Source organism: Sporobolomyces salmoneus, assembly GCF_050403485.1.
Source record: "Sporobolomyces salmoneus JCM6883 DNA, S_salmoneus_JCM6883_v1_ctg6, whole genome shotgun sequence".
In the NCBI taxonomy this organism is placed as follows: Eukaryota; Fungi; Basidiomycota; class Microbotryomycetes; order Sporidiobolales; family Sporidiobolaceae; genus Sporobolomyces; species Sporobolomyces salmoneus.
This window is the reverse complement of record NW_027481157.1, coordinates 516,070-538,949: the sequence shown is the minus strand read 5'-3', so window position 1 is coordinate 538,949 and position 22,880 is coordinate 516,070. Positions and strand designations below refer to the sequence as shown.

Sequence of the window (22,880 nt, the reverse complement as noted above, 5' to 3'; positions counted from 1 at the left end):
TGAGGTGCTGATTAGAACTAGCAGGAACGCTGGTCTTGCGAGGATGGGCTGAGCAGATCAGCTTCGATGCCAGAGGACCCGCGATACTGCTCGTAGAGCCAGTCTATTTCGAGTGGAAGCGGTTCGGGGCGAATCCAGGGCGGTATAGAGCGAAATGTCGCGAACAAGGGCAAAGCTGGAGAGGTTTTTGGAGAAAAATGTGGGTCAGAGGCGTCCCTCTGTGCTCGTTTTGGAACTCGGTCGATGGCGATCACTGGTCGTTGATTCCTCACGGTCGCGCTCTCCACAGACGTATGGAAGGAAGCTCGGGGTTTCGCACAGGGCTGGCTCAGTAAGCTTCATCATCGTTGAAGGATCTCGAAATCGGGTTCGCCCGACAGAACAGAGCCACTCTTCCATTTTATTGCTCCGGCTGTCGAGCCGTATCAAGAGCTCACCCTGTTCACATTCTGCTGGTGGGCAAGTCGCGACAAACTAGCTTGGCCTTGCGAAAGGCTAAGTCTTTCGCCCGGCAGCGACTGTAACACGACCTATCAACTCGAGAGTCACACACGCGACTGCTCTGATCAGTCGTCAATGCCAGTATGTACTCAATTCGACTCGGGATGTACGGATCTCAGGTATGGAGTAGTCCGACGCGAAGAGTCCAAGCTGCATCGTTCAAGGCGAGATCGATGGTATCGCGCTGCTTCAATAAGAGTCGAGTCTGTTCAGACGAGGATCAGGCTGTCCCGATAGAAGCAAAGCGAGTGGAGAGACCAGCGCAAGCGAAAGACGCGAGCATTGACTTCATTATCTCACCTCAAAGCGACCCAAGTCCTTGACTGTTCGATCCCGACCGGGTACTGCGTCGGACAAGACTTTCACGAATCTCGGTCGCAGGTGGGTAGAGTTGTGCTGCCAAAAATTGAGCCAACTCGACGTGGAAAACGTTAACGTCAGATCGCGAGTCGGCGAGAAACTCCACCCAAATTTCTGGCTTGATCGAGGAAGATACAGAGCCACGACTCTGCGCCTTCTCGGCAGCCGGGTGAAGGGCTTAAGCAAGGGAGAGGTTGGAGTTCTGATCGTGTCACTTCGGCTGTAGCGTTGGGGCGACAACGGAGGGATTGCGGACAGCGCGCTGCAGCACGAGACAGCGAGATCAGAAAGCGTGACAGGAACGAGCAACGAGAGCGAGAGTTGAAACGCAAGCTACAGATCGTGAGACGGGTTTTTCCTCGCTTTCTGTTGCTCCCGCCTATGTCAAATTTAGTCCCCACCCATTATTCCTACGTAACCATCTCAGGCGAGGGAGTCAGAACAACTGCAATTTCGGCAAAGCGAGAAAGAAAGGGGGCACATAAAGAGGAGCAAAAAGAAAAAAGGACCGAAGAACAGGGTAACGGTTCGACGTTGACGATGGAAGCAAGCCGCATGAGACCGTCAAGAAGAGGAGTCGGGAAGGACATAACAGAGAGGGGTAGGGTATAGATGGAAAGATCGAGGATTTCGTAATAACAAGAACAGAAAAGAGGTGAAGATGGAAGTAAAAACAGTTGCTTTTGTGCCGCTAGTGACCGTTTGCACCATCGTGATGAGGTACTGGAGGTCCTTGTTGTCCAGATACTGAAGAAGGCGCGGCCAAAGAAGACTGAGAACCGTTCAATTGGTGATTGTTGTGCGAAGCGAGTCGAGCTTCGAGATTTCGAAGTGATTCTTCTTTGGCGAGTAGTTCTTGACGTTTCTCGGCGAGTTCTCGTTGAGATCGTAGTTCAAGATCACGAAGTTTCTCCTCTGTAAGCGGACGAAGGCAAGAAATCGATCAAAAATGCGAACCAGCGAAAAAAAAAAAAAGGTTATGGGTTTACCTTCACGACGAAGCTGTTCCTCCTTGAGTCTTACAGACTGAGTAGCCATGTCCTCCGGTAGTACGCTCCCTTCACGGGCGTCGGGATGAGGGCTTCCTTGACCTCCGAACGAGTCGCCCAAATTGTTCCCGGCGATGCTACCGCCGCCAACGACGGATCTGCTCAATTTCTCTGTTCTATACTGCTCGTAGAGCCAGTCTATTTCGAGTGGAAGCGGTTCGGGGCGAATCGGAGCGATATAGAGCGAAATTCGCGGCGAAGAAGGGCAAAGTTGGAGAGGAGTAAAATGTGGGTCAGTGGCGTCCCTCTGCGCTCGTTTAGAGGGGCAAACGTACCGTGCTATTGACAGAGACGTGATGTACAGTCGTTGAGAGTCGGAGAGCAGACAGAGCGTGAGGCAAGGCGAAGAAAGGAAAACAAAGGGAAAATCGACGGGAGGCGAAAACGGTTCAAGAAATCAGCGATTCGACCCACTACTGTGTAGAACACAGCATGACGTACCGTAATCTCCTTCAAATCGGTCAAATGAGTCGAAAGAAGAGCGTTTCGGAGACGACCGAAATCAGAGTGTTGCGGGTTGTCAACTTCGACGATTCCCCAGGGGTAACGACGTGCTCGGACTGGTTCGCCATTGACTTCGATCTCCTCTTCTGAACCAACGATAGCGAACGGCATCATAGCCTGGAGAAGAAGCACAAAGTCCGTGTGATTAAAGGACGATTCGCGAAGGATTGAACGAGCGAGACTCACCCTGAGTTCACTGTTGTCTTGAATCGTCTCCTCATCATCTTCCTCGACATCGTAGGGGAAGTTGTAAACGGGAATGTTGTAGTATTCAATGTCCTCCATGATTCGTCGTTTGAACGCTACGAGTTCGGAAGGCGTGAGGGTGTCGGATTTTCCGATGACGGGAATAACGTTGACTCGAGGAGAAAGTCTCCTCATGAGTTCGATATCGAGTTCTCGAAGGCTATGCGAAACGATAATCTGAGAATGAGCCTTTCTTTTCCTTTCGCCGTGGAATCGTCGGTGAGCGGGCTTACGCATGACCAGTGGGAGTGATGAAGTAGAGCAGAACGTGTACACGGTTGTCACGGAAACGAGGGTTACGCTTGATACGACTTTCTTCAGCGAGAATATCGTCGTATTGTCGTTCGAGATATCCTGAGATCTCCGCGAAACTGTTGTCCGAAGCCGGTACAGTCAGCTGAATTACGAAGGGTGTCGACGAGGTGGAGCTCACCTCGCTTCATTGTCGATACCGTCTCCGAAACCGGGAGTATCTACGACGGTCAAAGAAATCCTCATTCCTTCTTCCTCGAGCTCTGTTCACCCGCGGCCCCCAGTCAATTATCAGCTCTGTTTTTGCGCTAGTCGTGAATTCGGACACAATGTGAGCCTCACCAACGGTAACAGGCTTGATTTTGACGAGGTCTTGTTGGTGAGCGTAGGTCGGATCGATGGGTTCTTTGTGCTGCAACACATCGGATTCACACAGAGTGTTGACAAATGTCGTACGTCCAGTTCCGGATTGACCTACAGAAGGAGGGCAGAACAATGATTTAGAGATCAGCGAGATGTGGAGGAAGGAGGTCAGAGAGAGAGAGCTGAAACGACGCACCGACCACCATACAGGTAAAGGACAATCCTTTCTTGACAACTTTGCGGCGCGGGCGGACTACCATTGAGCAGGGCGGATCAAGGAGGAGCGGGAGGGGAATGAGAGAGAGGGGGAACCGTGACAAACGAGACGTGAGCTTCCAGTACGCTTGACGGATATTAAGCAGACAGAGCTCTTACTCGTAGACATGGCTGGTTCTGGCAAAGTAGGGTAGGCAGGACGAGGTAAACGCGACGGAACGTAGCGAATTCCCTCACAAGTGAGATCAAGGACACGTATAATTACAGTTTCTAATCTCGAATCTCGTTTCGAACGCTCGCCGCAAGTCTCGAAAGAGTAATGCAACTCGACGTTGCCTTTCAGGAAAACATGCGGGAACCATAAAAAACTACAACACGTGAAAATAAAATGCTAAAACTCCTCCCCAACTCCCTCCTTCTGATCTACTGCTGAGCTTCTTGAGCCGCCTTCTTCTTGATCAAGTTCAAAGCACTTCCTTCCCGGATCCACTCGACCTGGTCCTTCGAGAGTCCATGAACCGTCTTGACCCTCTTTTCGGATCCGTCCTTCCTGCTCTTGACGACGATTTCAATCTCGGCGTTCAAATCTCCTCGTAACAAGGCGTCGAGTCCAGAAGTCGAAACGGCATCTCCGGCAGAGACGAGAGAGTAGTCGTTGTCGTTCGCGAAGGTGAGGGGTAAGACTCCTTGCTTGGTCAAGTTAGTTCGGTGAATTCGAGCGAACGAACGGCTAATCAACGAAAGAATGATGAGCTTGGCTTTTATTAGTTCAGGAAGCGAGACTTACGCAAGGATGACTTTGCAGTTGAGGAAGCGAGGTTGAAGCGAAGCATGTTCACGAGCTGATCCCTCTCCGTAGTTGTGCTGTTTTCGCGAATCGCACCGTCAGTAAGAGCTCCGGATCCGGAGAGAATGTGTGACTTACGTCGGTGACGATCATCCAGGGTTGACCTCGAGCCTTGTAAGCTTTCGCGACTTCGGGGATCGTACCTTCTTCTCCAGTTTTGAAGTCGACCGCAGAGTTGACTCGTTCAGTCTCATCGTTCGTGGCTCCGATCAAAGTGTTTTCACTGATCGTTCAACCTCATCGAGTCAGCATACTGATTGCGCCTCGTCGGGATCGCAGGGTGGACTCACGCCAAGTTTGAAAGGTGTCCTTTGTACTTCAACCATTTACCGGCAGCCGAAATCTCGTCCGTCGTGCACTTTCCTCGGATCCTCAAGAGACAGGTCAAATCCTCGAATTCGAGTTTCGAGTTGGGGTCGTCGAAAGCGGCCTGGGAGAAGTGAGGGTCGAAAGGAGCGAGAAGCTCAAGACGAGTCGACGACGGAGAGATGGCGAGGGGAGTAGAAGGCTCGGGAGTAGGGAGAGCTCGAGGAAGGTAAGTCGTGTTACCTGTTTGTCGTGTATGGAGATACGTCAGGGCGCGAACGTGGAGAAGCTCGAGAAAGTAGACGAGACTAACCGGCAGTGAAACCTTGTTCGGGGAGCTTGTCACCTTGAGGGGGATCGAACTTGAAAGGGTTGCCCTCGGAATCGAGAAGGGTATCTTTCGTAGGGTCGAAGGAAAGTTTTCCAGAGAAAGCCATCGCGGTGACGATATCGGGAGAAGCGAGGAAGTTCATGGTGAGACGGTTACCATCGTTACGAGCCTTGAAGTTTCGGTTGAAGGAAGTAAGAATAGCTGTGAGCGAAAGGTGAAAATAGAAGGGTGAGAATTGATCTACGACAGAAAGGAGAAAGTGATTTACCGTTCTCTTCTCCCTTCTTCTCGGAACGGTCCCATTGACCGATACAAGGACCACAGGCGTTGGCCAAAACCGTTCCACCGACAGCTTCCAAGTCGCCTTTGAGACCGTCTCGTTCGATCGTAGCGTTGATAAGTTCAGATCTGCGGTTCGAACAGGTCAGGTTGGACAGTTTCGACTGCGAGGAAGCTTGTGCTTACCCAGGAGTGACCATGAAACTACTCTTGACGGTCAAGCCCTTTGCCTTCGCTTGCCTTGCGATCGAAGCGACACGACTCATGTCTTCGTAACTCGAGTTTGTGCAACTTCCGATCAAAGCAGCACTCAGCTCGTCTTTCCATCCCTTCTCTTGAACCAATCCAGCGAACTTCGAAAGGGGAGTTGAGAGGTCGGGTGTGAAAGGACCGTTGAGTTTGGGTTCGAGCGTCGACAAATCGATCGTGATATGTTGATCGTACTCTGCTCCCTTGTCGGCAGAGAGGAAACCTTGAGCGGCAGCCTCATTCGCAGCTTGAGCGACGGGGGAACGGTTCGTCGCCTCGAGGTAAGACTGCATGTTTTCCGTGTAAGGGAAAGTCGTCGTCGTGGCTCCCATTTCGGCTCCCATGTTGGCGATCGTCGCCAAACCAGTCGCTCCCATACGTTCGACACCTTCTCCGTAGTATTCGAGGATCGAACCGGTTCCACCTCGAACGGATAATCGACCGACAACTTCGAGGACGACGTCTTTCGCGGAACACCAACCCGAAAGTTGACCCTTGAGTTCGACACCGATCAATTTGGGCGCTTTGAGTTCCCAGGGAGTAGCAGTCATCGCGTCAACCGCGTCTGCTCCTCCGACTCCGATGGCAATCGCTCCCAATCCTCCAGCGTTCGGCGTGTGAGAGTCACATCCGAGCATGAGGAGACCAGGTGCGGAATAGTCTAGATGAGAGAGATCGAGAGTCAGCCCTGGCGACAGGCCGATAAGAGAGAGACAGGTAGTACTCACTCTCGAGAACGATTTGATGGATGATTCCTGAACCAGGACCCCAGAATTCGATACCGTATTTCTTCGACGCACTCTCCAAGAAGTCGAAAACCTCTTTGTTCGAAACGATGGAGCGCTGTGACCCGAAAGAGCGAGATGAGTCGAGGTTTCCTTTCCGAAACGCGAGAAGTTGCGACGGGGGCTCACCTTGAGATCTGCCTCGGCTCCTTCGTAAGCGCTGATCAAGTGATCACAGTGGATCGAGGTGGGTACAGCAGTAGCTTCCCTTCCACAAGTCGAGAACTGCAAGATCGCCATCTGTGCCGAAGCATCTATCTCCTCCGCAGCTTCGTTAGCTCCGCGCGTCAGAGCACGCTCTGTGGTAGCTAGCTCACCTTGTAAAGCTACTCGATCAGGTCTAAGCTTCAAGTGCTTCTCTCCTCTGACTGGATCTCCTCCGGCTAAACCTTCCTCGACATTGACCAAATGAGAGTACACGATCTTCTCGGCGAGAGACAAAGGTCGGTTGAGGATCTGTCGGACTTGCTTCAATTGGGCGAGGAGGTGCTGGTAAGGAGGAGTGATCGAATCATAGTTCTTTGCGGGTGGAGGGGGGAAGGGAGAAGAAGATACGGGAGTGGCGAGCGTTCGAGATAGACGAGGTGCTCGAGGTGCTACCCGACGGAGAGACAACATCGTGTGAGGTCGCGAAGGTGAAGAAGCGAAGAAGGAACTCGAATATCAATTCTCGGCGCAACATCTCTTCTCCGATTGGCTCTTCTCGTTTCGTTCGGGACTCGTCTGGGCCTTCGACGAGCACAACATTCGACTGTGCGACTCTGAGCGCGTAACCGTCCAACAGCGAGCGAGCGAAAAGCAAAGATTTGGCCTCGCGAAAAAAATGAGTCAACACTCGTTCTTCGCGACGATTGAAAACGACAAAACGATGATGGCAAATGCTAGAACGATCGCTGTACGACGAGATCAGACTTCTACAGTTTTCCCACCTGCTCTTAGCCTCGCTTCGAACTTGGCGAATTCGTCTTCCGCTACAACTTCTTCGGGACCGAGAACCTGAAGACGTAAAATGTTCAAGTCAGTCTCGAGGATCACGGTACCGAAAGTCTGGAGAAACGCACCTGTTCGACCTCTTTCACCTCTACAACGCACAAATCAGACAGGGTCAGCGGGCGAGGAACAGATGGAAGGGAGCAAAGAAGAAACGAACCTGGAATGTAATGCATGAGCATTCGCTCAATTCCACTCTTCAAAGTAACTGCCGAACTCTCACAACCTCGACAACTTCCCTTCAAGCTCAACTGTACGACTCCCGAGTCTTCATCGAAGCCTCGGTACTCGATATCTCCTCCATCTTCCATGATCGCCGGTCTAACCCTCGTTTCCAATAACTCTTTAATCATCGCTACGACTTCCGAATCCGTATCCAAGATCCTCGTATCCTCGCTCCCCGATTCTTGTCCTTCGTTGAACAGAGGTCGACCGGCAGAGAAGTGTTCCATGATGATTGAGTAAATTTCGGGCTTCAATTCGATCCAGCTCGAACCTTCCGTTTTGTTGATCGAAATGAAATCAGGTCCGAAGAAGACGGATTTTACGTCGGGAAGATGGAAGAGTCGGTCGGCGAGAGGGGAAGAAGATGCCGCGCCGGCATCGAGGAATTCGTGAGTACCGGTTGGAGAAACGGCTTGACCGGGAATGAACTTGAGCGAGTCGGTATTCGGGGTCGTTTCGGTTTGGATGAACATGGTACGTCGTTGCGAGGTGACTTTCGAGAGAGAAATCGGAAAGATGAGGTCAGCAAAATCTGGCGAAACCGAGTGCGAAGGAAGGTGGGAAGCTCACAGACGGCATTCAAGTTGACATTGTACCTTGTTCTGATCGTTCTCGAGGGTGTAGGAGCGAGGAGAGAGGAGGAAGAAGGAGAACAAGATGAAGCGAATGTTCGATTGCCACAAACTCGTGCGACAGCCCGGCCTTGCCTGAGAACTGATCTTGCCCGTGAAGGAGTGTTCATGCTGTCGAGTTATTCGTTGCTCGGGTGAGAAGTGAGCGGTAGAAGAGAAGATTCGTTTGCTTCTCTCAACTTCACTCAATCCGCCCTGTTCATCTCGCTCAGCTTTAATCGATCCAGCGATCCATTCAAGCGATAGGAGCAAATCATGGGATCTCGTATTTGCGCGAAACGTTTGACTAAGGTGAGTTCTCATCAAGTTCGATGAACCTTTCACGAAGGTACCTGCTCCTCTGACGTTCTCTGCTTGTATGCTGCTGCCAGGAACTCAACGATCTTCGCACGAACGGACCTCCAGCTGGTCAGCCTTATGCCTCTCTCCTCCCTTCCCTCCTCTCTCCTTTCGGATGCCCCACTCGCTTCCTCTCAGCCTCTGGAGCGCCTTGGTCGTCTAGCCCACGAGAGAGAGAGGTCACAGAAATAGTGCGGGGGAGAAAGTATAGAGCGAGCAGGAACAAGGCGAATCGGTTCTCGTCGTTGTGCTTTCCTCGCTACGACTTTACCTCCGTACATGTCAGAATCACTGCAACTGACCGCCCATAATCTCTGTTCCCTCGTCGCAGGTTGCAGGATCATTCAGGCCGACGACCTAGAGACGTGGATCTTTGGCTTGCGAGTTTTGGGCGACGAAAGTGAAACGGTTTATTCGGGAGGTACGTCTCGAGCATCTCGTCAAGGGGCGATCAAGTTGGCATGAGCTAACGCTACAGGCTTCTGACAACGAATGGTCCTCAGAAGAGTTTGCCTTGGTGAGTTCAGTCCGACTCTGAGAAATCGAATCCGTCTAACCCAACCCTTATTCGACAGCGTTTCCGATTCTCAACGCAATACCCAATAGAGTCTCCCGAAGTAACATTCGTTGTAGCGGAGCCTTTCAAATCGCCGATGCACCCTCATTGCTACACCAACGGGCATATTTGTGCTTCCGTGCTCGGTTCTGGTGAGTCACCATCTCTCGTCCGACGCTCTTCGGTAGTCTTACTGACGGTCGAATACTGGTTCGCAGGTTGGTCTCCGGTCCTCAACGTCAACAGTCTGTTGTTGACAATGCAGAGTATGCTGGCAAGTTGTAAAAAGAAAGAATTACCTCCGGATAATGATAGGTCAGTTCTACCAGCCTGTCCACCGGCTTCTCGGTGATCAAGAATGCTGACTCTCGTTCATGCAATGATTCTCAACACAGATATGTAAGCCTTCCTCGAAAGTTGAAATCGCGATTCTCTGCGAAAAGGGCTGAAGTCGGTCGAATTTGCCTTATGCAAAAACAGGTAAGAACTGCACCGAAGAACCCGAAAGAGACCAGATGGTGCGTCCCCTCAGTCTCCTACCTTCACAGGCTGTCGCTAAACCTGTCATTCGTCTTATTTCGATAGGGCATATCACGATGGTTCGTTTCCGTTATCCCTTTCTTTCTTTGGCCCAGGATGCCGCAGTTCTGACCGTGGTTCAGTACGCTGCAGATACTGTCTGAGACCCTCTTGCCGAAGCCTACGAACTCAGAAGCTCTCTCGCACGCACGGACTACTTTCGAACTTCTTCGCCGCTTCCCTTTCGACTCTCGACCACTCTGTTTCCCGCTGGCGTTCCTTCGATTCGTCCCCGAGACGCTCAGAGGATCCTTGTACAAACAGCATACCCTAGATTACGCCTCTCGTTTCTTCTTCCCTGTCAATACTATCTGCGCTCTTTCTCCCTGCTGACTTGGCGAAAGCTGGGTACAATACTTCAAGTCGCCGCTCGATTCGTCCGTACGAAAACCCTTGGTGATTGATTGTAACAGGTATACGGTTCGAGGCCGCGCAACATCAGTTGAGCCTGAAGTAGCCGACTACTTCGACTGAGCTCGACACCGAAGCGAATCGAACGCTTCCCTATTTGTTCCGCTGGTTTCCGCCCTGCGCTATGACTTGGGAAATGTGAATCCGGCCTCCTCCGACTTCCGTTCTGGACTCGGTTTCTGTTCGGGCGCTAGAGGTCAGGTGGGGGCCATTACGTTTTATCGAATTCAGTTGTCTTGGTCGAAGCGTGAGAAACTTGAGAGAGGTGTGTCTCCGCAATCGGCTTCACGCGATATTCTCCATTTTCCCTATTCTTCCCACTCTCCTCTTCTTACTCTCTCTCTTTCTCCTTAACCTTTCAGCTCGACTGAACTTGCACAACCTCGTGAGCTTGCCTACTCCCCCTCCTCTTGGTCGAAGCAGCAATTGACGAGATTATTTTCCCCTCTCTCGCTTCCCGCTCTCTCTCTCGCACAGAACTCGCCTGTCAAATCAACTTCTCCCCTTTTAACCCTTTCCCTCTCTCACTCACTCAACACACCTCTCTTTCACCTTTCTCCAACATGGCTGAACTCAAGGAGTACCGTCACGTCGAATCTCACCCGATCTCGAAGCGAACGGATGGATCTTCGAAAGAACACCACACTCCTCATGCCAACACTGCAGAGTACGAGAAGCTCTACAAGGAGTCGATTGAGAACCCTAACCAGTTCTGGGATCGTGTGAGTACCTTCAGCTTTCTTTCTCGGTACTTGGGAGGGAGGGAGAAGAAGATCTTTCCAAAGGTGGGGACGGGTAAAAAACTAAATTTGGCGAACATGGGACTGGAAGAGCTACTTTGGGATGAGAGACGCGTGGGCAGCGGTTCACAGCTAGCTAGGAGTGCTACGGGCTTCAGGAGATGTCGTCGGATAGGACTCGTACGAGTGAGATTGCTGTTGGGGACGTTCCGGACAAAATCGGATATTCTCGTTCGACATCAGCTCTCAATGGCCAGCGAGATGGTGAAGGAGACTCTCAAGGAGTGTATCTTTTACGGCGGCGTTGACCCCGAACGTTTGGGCGACAAGGGAGCCGAAATGACAACTTAGACGCGGAGCAGGCTGAACTCGAACTGACCTCGCTTTTCGTTTGAATCCGTTCGTTATAGATGGCCAAGGAGCACATCTACTGGTGAGTCTCTTCTCGAGCTGGTTTCCGCGCGATTATGTTTCGAGACTGACGAATTCGTTCCGCTTGTAGGCACCGACCTTACTCGACTGTTCAAGCTGGTTCTTTCACCGGAGGAGACGTCCAATGGTTCCCTGAAGGAGGATTGAACGTCTCGTACAACTGTGTCGACCGATGGGCTTACAAGCACCCTAACAAGGTCAGTTTTCACTTTCGGAACTCAGCTTGAACTCGCGAAACTGACTCTTGTTTGCAACAGACTGCCATTATCTGGGAAGCTGATGAGCCCGGAGAGCACGTCGAGTTAACCTACGAGCAACTCCTCCAAGAAGTTTGCAAGACCGCCAACATCCTCAAATCTTTCGGAGTCAAGAAGGGAGACGTGAGTTTGTCCGCTTTCATTTCGAGAAAACGACGACGGAGACTGACTCTGAGCTCCGTGTCCTATCAGACCGTCGCCATCTACCTTCCCATGGTTCCCGAAGCCGCCATCGCTTTCCTCGCCTGTGCCCGTCTCGGAGCCGTTCACTCTGTCGTTTTCGCCGGTTTCTCCGCCGAATCTCTCCGCGACCGTATCGTTGACGCCAAGTCCAAGGTTGTCATCACGACCGACGAAGGAAAGCGAGGAGGAAAGACGATCGCAACGAAATCTATCGTCGATGCCGCTCTTGAAGAATGCCCTCTCGTCGAAAACGTCCTCGTATTGAAGCGCACTGGTGGAAACGTCAAGTGGGACGACAAGCGCGATCACTGGTGGCACGAGGCCAAGGAATCGGTTCAACCCTACTGCCCTCCTGAAATTGTTTCCTCCGAAGACCCTCTTTTCATTCTCTACACTTCTGGATCCACCGGAAAGGTACGTCTCTTCTTCTCACTGACTGTGAGTCGCTCGCTCACGACGCTTCGCTCGAATCTAGCCCAAGGGAGTCGTTCACTCGACCGCTGGTTACCTCCTCGGAGCCACTCTCACTCTCAAATACGTCTTCGATGTTCACCACGACGATCGATACGCTTGCATGGCTGATGTAGGATGGATCACTGGTCACACTTACATTGTTTACGGTCCTCTCGCTAGTGAGTCTAACTTCTTCGAAATTTTCGATTCCGCTCGTATCTGACTCTCTCTTTCGTATGCTCTCAGACGGTGTCACGACTACTATCTTCGAATCGACTCCTGTCTACCCTACTCCTTCTCGATTCTGGGAAACCGTTGCCAAGCACAAGCTTACTCAGGTGAGTTTTCTTCCCTTTCCTCCGAATTTCAGTCGATTCTGACTCTCCTTTTTGGTTTGTTAGTTCTACACTGCTCCTACCGCTATCCGTCTCCTCCGTCGTCTCGGTCACGAACACACTCAAGGACACGATCTCTCGACTCTTCGTACCATCGGATCCGTCGGAGAACCTATCAACCCTGAAGCTTGGGAATGGTACCACGAACACGTCGGAAAGAAGGAGTGCGCCGTCGTCGACACGTACTGGCAAACCGAGACTGGTTCTATCATCATTACGTGAGTCTCCCTCTGCATTCCCGTCGAAAGTTCTGAAACTGATCGCTTTTCTCTGATAGCCCCCTTCCCGGAGCAACCAAGACGAAACCCGGAGCAGCTACTCTTCCTTTCTTCGGTATCGACGCCGTCCTTCTCGACCCTACGACGGGTAAGGAGATCGAAGGTAACGAAGTTGAGGGAGTTCTCGCCGTTCGCAAGCCCTGGCCTTCGATCGCTCGTACCGTCTACGGTGACCACAAGCGATTCCTCGAGACCTACATGAACGTCTACCCTGGATACTACTTCACCGGAGATGGAGCTGGACGCGATCACGATGGATACTGTGAGTTTTCACCTCTTCGCCTCTTTTCGTTTTTCTTCTTCTTGCTGACGACATGCTTCTCTCCGATAGACTGGATCCGAGGACGTGTTGACGATGTCATCAACGTCTCTGGTCACCGTCTCTCTACCGCTGAAATCGAATCCGCCCTCATCATGCACAACGGAGTTGCCGAAACTGCCGTCGTTGGTGTAAGTCTACCTCTCGCCTCTCTCGCTTCTCCACAGTACACTGACGTGCTTGCTTGCTCTACAGATCGCCGATGAGTTGACTGGACAAGCCGTCGTCGCATACGTTACGATGAAACCCGACTTTGATTTGGCCGGTTCGGAAGAGGCTTCACTCATCAAGGAGCTTGTACTTCAAGTCCGCAAGACCATAGGGCCATTTGCAGCACCTAAATCCGTCAGTCCGCCGTATTTGAGCCCCGTGGTCGTCGTTGCGAGATGAGAACTGACCAACCCAATTTTCTTCTTTTTTCCTTTTTGATCCCGACTCCGTTTCCTCGCCTTTTCCGATCCACTTCTCATAGATTGTGCTCGTGAATGATCTTCCGAAAACCCGTAGTGGTAAAATCCTCAGGCGACTACTCAGGTGAGTCAAAATCGGCGTCGTTTTCACTCGAACAGCTCATTTACCGTTTTCCCCCTTCTCTTCAGGAAAATCGCCTCCGGCGAAGGAGACCAACTTGGCGACCTTTCAACCTGCGCTGACCCTTCGGTAGTCGACGAGATCAAGGCCAAATACGATGCTTCCAAGAAGAAGTAATCAGTTCATTCCGAAGTGTATCCCGTCATCGTCTTCTTCGAGAACAAAGTTTTTAGTAGTAACTCATCTTCATCTTTCTTGTACTTTTGGTTGTATTCTCGCAATGGTTCCAAGCTCATCATCTTACTCTATCAAGCGTCTGTGTGTCTGCGATCCCGCTCAATGACTTCGTACGAGCGACCTGGTAAGGCTCGAGCTGCTTTGCCTGTCTCTTCGCTCGCGACTTGTTCTGCGCAGCACATGAAGGAGACATGGCGCGTTTGAATATACCGTCTTTGGACTTTCTCGCGGGAGACTTTCGCAACTTTCAGATTCTTCTTTTCGTCTGACTGGCTTCCACGTGTCAATCCGGCGCGCCCTGCAAAACGTCTCGAGCTCAGCTCCGGTCCGGGGTGTCCCGCCTCGACTCAACTCATCGGAAGAACAAGCAGAAACCATTTCTTACAGAAAATCGGAACAACACGGGAAACGAAAGAAAGCACTACTTAGGAATCAAGCGAATCGACAGGGAAAGGAAGTAACAAGTATGAATGGAGGAAGACGATCGATGGACTACTGTACAGAGATGTTGGGAGCTCCGGAACCGAAAGTGAGTTTGATTCGTTTAGGGTTCGGTGGTTGAATCTGATCATTCGTCGACGTCGAGGGTGTCGCTTCGGGTATCCGTTGAGTTGGAGCTTCAGAGTGTGGTTGAGCTCGGGTCGACGAGCGAGCGAACGCCGAAGGGTTCTGACGCAGAGAATGAAGATTAGTTTCTAGTTTCATCGGACGGGACAGAGGAGAGCTTACGACTGTTGCTTGGTTCGAGTCAACTCCGAACTCTTCTTCCAACTCTTTCCTTCTCTCGCGCTCTTCGTCGTCCAAGCCTCGTTCGCGTTTGATCCCAGACGTGCCATTCTCGTTTTCTCCTTCGTCGTCCGAAAAGATGTTGTCGTCTTTCGGTCTCAGGTGGGCGTAATCCGACTGATGGATTTGATCAAGTATCAGACTACACGGAACGATAGTCAGAGTCAGCGAGAACGTTAGGGCAGAGCCGTAGAGCGAAACTAACTCGATTTCGTCTTGTAACTTTTGTTGCTTCGCTTCTTTCTCTGCCAATTCCAGCTCCAGATCTTTCCTCTCCTGTATAAATCGAGCTGAAATGGTCAGCAGGGCGCTCTAGGACTGGTGCGGGAGAGGGAAGCGTACCTCGAGAGATCGGAAATACTTCTTCTGAATCTTGAGGTACCTCACTTTGAGTTTGAATCGCTTCTCGAGATCTGGGGGTTGACCTTGAATGTGACTGTGAGAGGTAGCGTACTGTGACGAGCCGACGCTGGAGGATAGCTGAGGTTGAGGTTGAGAGAAGTTTGAAGGAGGTGGGAGTCCTTTCCCGCCGGTTGGAGGGTGTGAGGGATAGTGATGAGATGCCATAGCTGTACGCGTGTCGAAGTATAGCTCGGCCAGAGGTGAGGAGAGAAGGAGAGCTCACAATGATGAAGCTTTTCCCGAAGCCGACGACGACGACGTTTCAGCAACTTCTTCCCTCTCTTTCCACATCCTCTCGATCAGTGAATCACCTCCCTGTATACCCCCTCCGACTTCTCCTTCTTCCTCGGCTCTCTACCACCTTTCCCTCGACTAGCTTCAACTCTCTTTCGCGTTTCCTTTCTCCCGCCTCGTCCTCTCCCACCTCTCAATAATCAACAGCAAGCCACAGAGATCTAGAAATGGACCAGTTCCCTGCTCAAGTTCCCGCTGCGTACGGTGCTCCGTGAGTGACCTTGATCTTCCCTCTCTCTCCTTCCCTCTCTGAGGGTCTGACTCACCCTCTCTCGATCCTCGTTCAGCTCCATGTTGGGTCCTGGAGGAGAACCTCCCAAACGTGCCCACTTGTATGTTGGAAACTTGTCGCCTCGAGTTACGGAATACATGTTGCAAGAAATCTTCGCCGTCGCAGGTTAGTCTCTCTCTGCCCTTTCACACTGTCTGCGTTGGCAGGCTGACAGTGTAAGTGCGGCGTGATGTCCAGGACCTGTCTTGGGAGTAAAGATCATTCCCGACCGAAACTTCCAACACGGAGGTGCGAATTACGGGTAAGCTCTCTATTCTCAATCTAGCGTGAACCCGAGTCCTGAGCACTGATTCTCGTTCGTACACAGATTCGTTGAATACCATGAGATGCAATCCGCCGAAACCGCTCTTCAAACTCTTTCGGGACGAAGGATCTTCGACATGGAAATCAAGTGCAACTGGGCGTACCAAAACACGAATCAAACGAAAGAAGACCTCACAAACCACTTCCACCTATTCGTCGGAGATTTGTCGCCCGAAGTCAACGATCAAGTCTTGACGAAAGCGTTCCAAGTATTCGGTTCATTGTCGGATTGCCGCGTAATGTGGGATATGAACACGGGTAAGTCAAGGGGCTACGGCTTCTTGGCTTTCCGTGATCGTACCGACGCAGAACAGGCAATCGCGGCAATGAACGGGGAATACTTGGGTTCGAGGGCGATCAGGTGTAACTGGGCGAATCAAAAGAACAACGGTGCCGCTCCTGAAGCGGGAGGAAGTCGCGGTGGAATGTCGGGAGGCATGTCAGGCGGACAAGGAGGACCCGGTGGAAGTGTGAGTCGCAAGATTTCTGGCGCAGAACGAGGTTGCTCACTGCCTTTTCTTTCCGTTAGTACGAATCGGTCGTTTCTCAAGCTTCAGCATTCAACACCACGATCTATGTCGGTAACCTCGTACCTTTCGTCACTCAAGCCGATTTGATCCCGCTCTTCCAAGGATTCGGGTACATTGTGGAGATCCGAATGCAACCCGATCGAGGATTCGCCTTCATAAAGTTGGACAGCCACGACAACGCTGCCAACGCGATCGTCAACTTGCAAGGTACGATGGTACACGGTAGGGGATTGAAATGCAGTTGGGGGAAGTCGCGTGAGGATGGAGGAGGAAATTCGAACTTTACCCCAGCTGCACCCGGCGGTTTCGGTCAAGTAAGTTTCTTATCTACTCTTTCGAGAACCTCGTCAACTAATCTCGCGTGTTTGCGTAGTACGGCGGCGCACCTCAACAACAACAACCTGCCTACCCCGCTCCCGTTCCTGTTCCGCAAGGTCAACTTCCTCCAGGTGGAGACCCTGGAGCAGCTATGGCTGCATGGCAAGCTCAATACGGCGCGCAATGGGCTGCTTGTGAGTTCGGGAGGAACGCTTCAGACGGATACGTGTGACGATTTTGACTGACCACTTTAACCGTTTCTTCGGATTTTGCAGACCAACAACAACAACAATCGATGGGAGCTCCTCCCGCTTAGAGTGTCTCTTTTCGACATCGTCTCACTCTCCTCTCCTCTCTCGCTCGCAAATTCGTTCACACAAAATCGCTTCCCGGTTAATTCTCCTTCGTCATCTTCGTCTCTCTCTCTCTCGACTATTCGTCTGTGCCCCTCGACTCTTTCTCTTCCACGGTATCTCCTGCTGCTGCTCTCTCGCTCTCACTATTTTGGGTCCATTTCCTCTTCAAAAAGCTTATCCTATATCCTTTCTCGCTCCATTCTACACTATCGCAAACTTCATCCTTCCTTCCTCTCGGTTCTCACATAGACCCTCGTTCCTCCTCCTCCCTCTTCTCCCTCTCTCGTCGTCCCTCTCAGTCCGGTCACTCGCAAAATTCTATTCTCCCCTTCGCTCCTCAAAACGTTATTCTCGCCTCTCTAGTTCTGGTTTCTCTTTCTTTAGTTTTCTCTTCTTTTCTGTGGTCACACTCTGTTCTACGGCGCTCTCTAGGCATGGCGAGCGTCGCACTTTCCTCTCTTTCTAATTCCCGATTCATTTCGTTCTCTCTCAACCTGCAACTTGCTCGCGTTTTTAGTTTCTCTCGATCGTTGCGTTCGTTGCATTTCTGACTACACGAGAGCTACAAATGCGGTACCTAGAAAGACGTCCGAAGAGGTTTCGCAAATCTGAATGTGGAATTCGACGCTCTTTCCTTCGTTCCTCACCTCCCCTTTCCTCCGTTCCACTCCCGGGCGTTCCGATTTGATCAAACTTGAACATGCTCGCGCCTGAACGACCGTCTCGCGACACTTCGTTGCAAGTTCGAGCGAATCTCTCTCAACTCTTCGTCGTGAATCGTTCTCTCTCTCGCCCTGGATTTTTCCAGGATGATCGATAGGTACGTTCAGGCGCTTCGTATCGATATCCTCGTCGTTTTTCAGAAAAATCAGATCACTGATCTGGTTCATTTCAAAAAATTCATAATTCGTAATTGTAGTGACTGTATGCCAGCTCTGTTCGATTAGGGGAACTCTCCTTTCACCTCCAACTCTCTCTAACTCGACCACTCTCGCCTTAGCCACCTCGCAACCCTCACACAGGCCGATTCAACCTCCGCAGCGAGCCTGAACATCGACCTGAGCTTCCTTCGATACTCCTAGAGTCCGAATTGCTTCTCTCGGTTCCCGAGGAAAACTCTCCGATCTTCCTCCTCTCCCAACCCTCGACTCCGGCCCGTCCCTGATCCAGCTCGATACAAGGAGCAGTCAATTCGGAACAAGGTAGTGCCGCGAGGCTACTCCCAAGTACTAGGGTTTCTCCGAAAGTGGACTCGTCAGACTTTCTCGCTCTCGTCTTCCGATCCGATCAAGCTGGAATCCAGGGCAGTCGTTGGATCTGATTGGGTTATTCGAGGTGTAAAGGTAAGTCTTCCCTCATCCGAGCTGAAGTTGAGATTTTTAGCTCGGAAATGAGTAATCTCGAAGGCGCTCGCCATATGGGGGGGAAGAAACAACTCTGACTCTCCTCCTTCCTTTGATCTGAATAGAGGACTCGCGTATTCGCACTCAAGTGGATATGGTAAGCCATCCTACGCCCTCTCGAGCGAGTTGCCGATTCGCTGATCGTTCAACCTTCCTTCCTTCTTTCTCCACAACTCTCCCTACTGTGCTCCCTTTTGCCTTTCTCTCTCCTCCTCGGAATTGCAGACTCGATCAAATCCGACTTCACTCGGTCCGACTTCTTCAGTTCCAGCAGTGCCAGAGTTCTCGATGCCACTATCTTCCAGTCTCCCGATTCCTGCAGTTCCTTCGACCATTCTCGCTCCGAAAGAATCTCAACCATCTCAACCGGGAGTCACAGCGGCGGGAGGAACAACAGGAGCCAGGTTCAAGTTGGTCTTCAAGGGGAACAACTTGTCTGAACAAGAAGTGAGTACAATGATTCTCTTCAGTTGGAAAGACGAGTGAAGAATGCAGCTGATCATCGAACGGGGGACTCTCCTTCAATTGTACTGCAACAGAACAACTCAATAATTTCTCCATTACCTCATCCACCATCCCCTTCAGCACCAGCTTCTTCAACTTCCTCTTCAACTGCCTCGCCAGATCCAGAAATGAAACCCAATTCCTCGTCGACCTTTGAACAGTTCCCGACTTCCCTCAATCTGACTCAACCTTCGACTTCGACTAGCACAGTTGCAGATGGCGTGGGAGATGAATCTGAGACGGTCGTAGTGAAGAGTAAAAAAGTGAAAGGAAAAGGAAAGAAAGGGAAAAAGGGAAGCAAGCAGCGAAGTAAAGATGCGGTACTCGAACAACCTGAAGGAGCGAAAGCCGATTCTTCGACAGTATCGACGACGACAGCAGGAGTTGCAGAAGTAGAAGTTTCGACGACGATCAATTCGACAGAAATGGTTCGAACGACGAGTCTGAATCGAGTTTGTCATCATCATCGAGGGATCAACAAAGGCGATTTCAGGATGACTTGCTCGAACAATCCGGAATGTAAAACGATTTGGTGCAAACGTTGTGTCGAAAAACAGTGAGTTTCTTCCTTTTTTTTTCCCAACTCGAAACTCCTCACTCGGGACCCGCAACTGATCATGATTTGGTGAACTCCAGCTATCTCGATCTCACATCATCAAACTCGTTCGTCAACGGTACGACCTTACTCTGTCCGGTTTGTCGGAATTGTTGCAAATGTTCGAGTTGTCGGAAAAAGAGGAAAGAATCGACAAGGAGGGCGGGAAGTTTATCGGTCGCTGCGAGTACGAGTACGGAAGGAATTCGGGATTCGATGACGCCGGGGATTCAGGGAGGAGAAGGAGCAGGAGAAACTGTGGTCAAAATGGAGGAAATCTTCGACGACGTGAAACCGGTTGTGCCTTCCTCAACTTCGACTGTGATACTTCCGGCAACCTCAACACCTATCGACCCTTCTCTACTCCCTCCTTCGACTTCTGCTCTCGCCTCCACTTCTGTTCAACCTATTCAACCCGCTTCCGCCCTCCCATCCACCGTTCCTCCGCCAGTCATTCCCGCACCTCAGCCAACCTCATCCGGTATTCTCAAGATTCGAGTCAAGCCTCCGAAACGACCTCGATCCGAACGAGGTGCTTACGCTCCTCAACCCGACGAATCAGTTTATCCGTACGAAGAAGAGGTTGTCGTCGCTCCACCTCCGCCCGCTCGAAGAGGAAGAGGAGGAAATCGACGAGGCGCAGGTCGACGCGCGAGCGCTGCGACAAGCCATCAAGCTTATACTCAAGCTGCGTCAGTCCCCCAACACCAGCAACAACAACAAGGAGGAGGAGCGTCATTTTTCGCAAGACCGCCGAGTTTGATGCCAGGAATTGGAGTCGCGGCTGGAGGAGGACCGAGACCGAAGAGGACAAAGAAAGTTAGTAGTCATTACGACGATTTCGCCGTCGAAGGAATGCCAAATTTCGAAGGAGAAGGAGAAGGAACCCATCCAGGTTCAGAGGGTCCGGGAACTCCCGGTGCGGTAGGAGGTAGAGAAACGAGAAGTGGAGTTGGAAGATGGGGTGGATACAGGAGAGGAGCCGGAGGGAGGAGGAAATTCGTCGAACCTCAAATCGAAAGTCAACATCATCCCCTTTCTTCGTCGAATTCACACTCTACCCTTCCATTCCCGTCGACTTCGATACTCGCGAATCAAGCATCGATGATCGGTAGAGATGGGAAACCTCGGAGGAGACCGAGGTTGAGTGGATTGAGTTCGGCGAGTTCTTGTTCGGAATTATCGTCGGCGGGCGGGATGGAAGACGACGAAGACGATTTCGAAGCGAGATACTGGGACGCGAAGGAGGCGCTCGCTGAGCGGGAGAGCGATCAGAGGGTCAGACATTGGTTATTGGTACCGCCGACAGAACCTCAACCCGTTTTGGCTGGACTCGAGATGAACCTCTGCGAGCGTCAGGAGGAGGAAGTTGGATTCGAGATGGACGGTGCGCATGGGAAGAAGAGGAAGGAGAAGGTGAAGTGGATCGAAGGACCCGAAAGGAGGAGGAGGAGAGCGTTGGCGTTGCAGAAAATGCAGGAGGAAGAAGAGGCCAAGATCAAGGGACTATCTCGGGGAGTCGTCAAAGATGACGATGAGATGCAGGACGAGACGTCGAAAGTCCCTCTCAAGCGTTCTCTCAGTTGGGATGGGACAAACGATCAAGCAAAAGAGTGAGTCCTTCTTTTCTTTTGGACTCCCTCGAAATTCGTTCTCGTTGCTGACAATCTATCGAGCAGACTGTACAATCACTGTTCGCCTATCAAGCCCTTCGGCGACGGGTCTTCCTCTTCTTCAACAACGTCACCGACCTCAACTCGTAAACCTCTCCCTCTCCCGACTCGCCCTTCCAGTGCCCCTCTTCTCTCTGCTTCGACTTCGATCGAGTCTGTCGTCCCCCCTCCCACTCGACCTCATCTTGCGGAAGCAGTCTACTCGGATCAACCTCCTCCTTACGAATCTCATTTCCCTCCCTCTATCAACGCTCCTCTCTCTTCGAGCAATGCTCCAACTCCCGCAATTGTCGTATCACCCGCCACGACGTCAGTTCAAACTCCTCGTAGCCTTCCTTCGTCGGTACCGATCTCGCCATCTTCGACCGCGCCGTCGGATCGTCATCCGCTCACAAACGAATCGACCTGTATTACCTCGGAGGCAGACGCCGATCTCGCAGCTCGATCTGCTGACGACAAACGACTCGGTCTCCGTTTACTCGACGCGATCCGAACGATTACAGGGACGAAACTCGCCATGGAAGCGATGGGAATTCCTCCTTCCGCTCTACCCGCTCCTCCTTCGACGGCTCTCCCACCTTCGACTTCAGCTCGAGCTCCTCCCTTTGTTCCACCTGTTCCCTCACCGTCTTCAACCTCTCCCGGCAAGTCGGAATCCGAAGAGGCGTTCTCAGTGCTCATTTCCCAAGAACACGCCGAATACGAAGCGATTCGACGGGAAGAACGTCAGAGGTTGCTCTCGACTGCCCTCGATCCAAGGAAGGTGTTCCGAGCCGAAGCGAAGGGAAACGATGTCTCTCTGCTCGATCGAGCGGCCGAATGGAGTGGAGGAAGCATGGACGTCGATTCGGATGAATCGGACAGAAGGTCAAGGTCAGGTGATGCACCGACTGGAGGTTCCTTAAGTTTCGACTTGGAAACGTTTCTCGTTGCGGAAGAACCCTCCGAATCCGTTTGGACCGCTTCAAATTCGACGTCGTTCGTCACCTGCTCGCCTTTGAAACCCTCTCACGATCTCTCGAACAATTCTACGCAAGATCTCGAAGACGTTTCGCCGAGGAGTATCCCGATTCTTGAAACTCCCTCGAAACTCGTTCCGTCTTCTCATCACCACCTCGTCGCGCCCGTCCCTCTCTTCGCTTCCGAAGACACATCGCACGCCTGGAACTCGACTGGTGTTCCGATCGGAAGAGCTGCGACCCCTACGAGAGGACTCGTCATGGGGATGGAGTTCGACTTTGAAAGTGCGATCGGAGGAGACAGCTGGATTTCATCTCTCGGAGAACAATGATACTATACCGTTTTTACTTACTTCTTCCCCACTCTCTCTCTCCTCGTTGTCTACATACAGTAATTAGTTTTTCCCCACTCCCTCCTCTGTTCTCTCGCAAAAGCAGAAGTAACTATTGTTTTAACAACTCCTTTTGCTCACCTTTCGTTTTCTGTCCTGTTGTTCGCGAATAGCAACTCATCTTTCTCTCCTCTCTCCTCTTGATCTGATCTGAGAAGCAATTCGTTCAGAAGGAGTAGATTCAGAACACACAACAGAGAGCAAGAGAGAGAGTTACAAATCAAGAGA

General features: G+C 51.5%; 8 protein-coding genes across 8 annotated transcripts; 4 read left to right on the top strand and 4 right to left on the bottom strand.

Moving 5' to 3' along the window:
- Nucleotides 1-1,552: 1,552 nt before the first annotated feature.
- Nucleotides 1,553-3,535, bottom strand: JCM6883_006757 (uncharacterized protein; the record flags this gene model as incomplete). The annotated part of the gene is made up of 9 exons (XM_076629778.1): nucleotides 1,553-1,776; nucleotides 1,851-2,048; nucleotides 2,186-2,189; nucleotides 2,352-2,531; nucleotides 2,601-2,820; nucleotides 2,894-3,031; nucleotides 3,094-3,175; nucleotides 3,255-3,386; nucleotides 3,472-3,535. 9 exons carry the CDS (start codon nucleotides 3,533-3,535, stop codon nucleotides 1,553-1,555), a joined length of 1,242 nt encoding a protein of 413 aa, XP_076490405.1.
- Nucleotides 3,536-3,914: 379 nt separating this feature from the next.
- On the bottom strand, nucleotides 3,915-6,906 carry JCM6883_006756 (uncharacterized protein; the record flags this gene model as incomplete). Its single annotated transcript, XM_076629777.1, has 10 exons — nucleotides 3,915-4,221; nucleotides 4,279-4,355; nucleotides 4,417-4,561; nucleotides 4,629-4,887; nucleotides 4,958-5,176; nucleotides 5,244-5,383; nucleotides 5,441-6,164; nucleotides 6,232-6,346; nucleotides 6,418-6,542; nucleotides 6,606-6,906. 10 exons carry the CDS (start codon nucleotides 6,904-6,906, stop codon nucleotides 3,915-3,917), a joined length of 2,412 nt encoding a protein of 803 aa, XP_076490404.1.
- A 288-nt stretch (nucleotides 6,907-7,194) lies between these two features.
- On the bottom strand, nucleotides 7,195-8,245 carry NFU1 (Nfu1p; the record flags this gene model as incomplete). The annotated part of the gene is made up of 4 exons (XM_076629776.1): nucleotides 7,195-7,284; nucleotides 7,350-7,369; nucleotides 7,439-7,996; nucleotides 8,074-8,245. The coding sequence occupies 4 exons, from the start codon at nucleotides 8,243-8,245 to the stop codon at nucleotides 7,195-7,197; spliced, it is 840 nt and encodes a 279-aa protein (XP_076490403.1).
- Nucleotides 8,246-8,390: 145 nt separating this feature from the next.
- JCM6883_006754 (ubiquitin-conjugating enzyme E2) lies at nucleotides 8,391-9,713 on the top strand (the record flags this gene model as incomplete). Its single annotated transcript, XM_076629775.1, has 10 exons — nucleotides 8,391-8,426; nucleotides 8,507-8,543; nucleotides 8,806-8,895; nucleotides 8,978-8,991; nucleotides 9,050-9,182; nucleotides 9,249-9,345; nucleotides 9,426-9,429; nucleotides 9,511-9,548; nucleotides 9,616-9,629; nucleotides 9,703-9,713. 10 exons carry the CDS (start codon nucleotides 8,391-8,393, stop codon nucleotides 9,711-9,713), a joined length of 474 nt encoding a protein of 157 aa, XP_076490402.1.
- Nucleotides 9,714-10,583: 870 nt separating this feature from the next.
- ACS2 (acetate--CoA ligase ACS2) lies at nucleotides 10,584-13,785 on the top strand (the record flags this gene model as incomplete). Its single annotated transcript, XM_076629774.1, has 13 exons — nucleotides 10,584-10,742; nucleotides 11,171-11,193; nucleotides 11,263-11,389; nucleotides 11,450-11,572; nucleotides 11,642-12,046; nucleotides 12,108-12,264; nucleotides 12,332-12,423; nucleotides 12,487-12,698; nucleotides 12,758-13,020; nucleotides 13,090-13,208; nucleotides 13,273-13,422; nucleotides 13,550-13,611; nucleotides 13,677-13,785. The coding sequence occupies 13 exons, from the start codon at nucleotides 10,584-10,586 to the stop codon at nucleotides 13,783-13,785; spliced, it is 2,001 nt and encodes a 666-aa protein (XP_076490401.1).
- Nucleotides 13,786-14,337: 552 nt separating this feature from the next.
- On the bottom strand, nucleotides 14,338-15,198 carry JCM6883_006752 (uncharacterized protein; the record flags this gene model as incomplete). Its single annotated transcript, XM_076629773.1, has 3 exons — nucleotides 14,338-14,773; nucleotides 14,837-14,907; nucleotides 14,974-15,198. 3 exons carry the CDS (start codon nucleotides 15,196-15,198, stop codon nucleotides 14,338-14,340), a joined length of 732 nt encoding a protein of 243 aa, XP_076490400.1.
- A 296-nt stretch (nucleotides 15,199-15,494) lies between these two features.
- On the top strand, nucleotides 15,495-17,086 carry JCM6883_006751 (uncharacterized protein; the record flags this gene model as incomplete). Its single annotated transcript, XM_076629772.1, has 7 exons — nucleotides 15,495-15,538; nucleotides 15,615-15,724; nucleotides 15,797-15,860; nucleotides 15,927-16,392; nucleotides 16,452-16,766; nucleotides 16,826-16,964; nucleotides 17,046-17,086. 7 exons carry the CDS (start codon nucleotides 15,495-15,497, stop codon nucleotides 17,084-17,086), a joined length of 1,179 nt encoding a protein of 392 aa, XP_076490399.1.
- Nucleotides 17,087-18,817: 1,731 nt separating this feature from the next.
- On the top strand, nucleotides 18,818-22,592 carry JCM6883_006750 (uncharacterized protein; the record flags this gene model as incomplete). Its single annotated transcript, XM_076629771.1, has 4 exons — nucleotides 18,818-18,976; nucleotides 19,069-19,589; nucleotides 19,670-21,241; nucleotides 21,308-22,592. 4 exons carry the CDS (start codon nucleotides 18,818-18,820, stop codon nucleotides 22,590-22,592), a joined length of 3,537 nt encoding a protein of 1,178 aa, XP_076490398.1.
- Nucleotides 22,593-22,880: the final 288 nt, after the last annotated feature.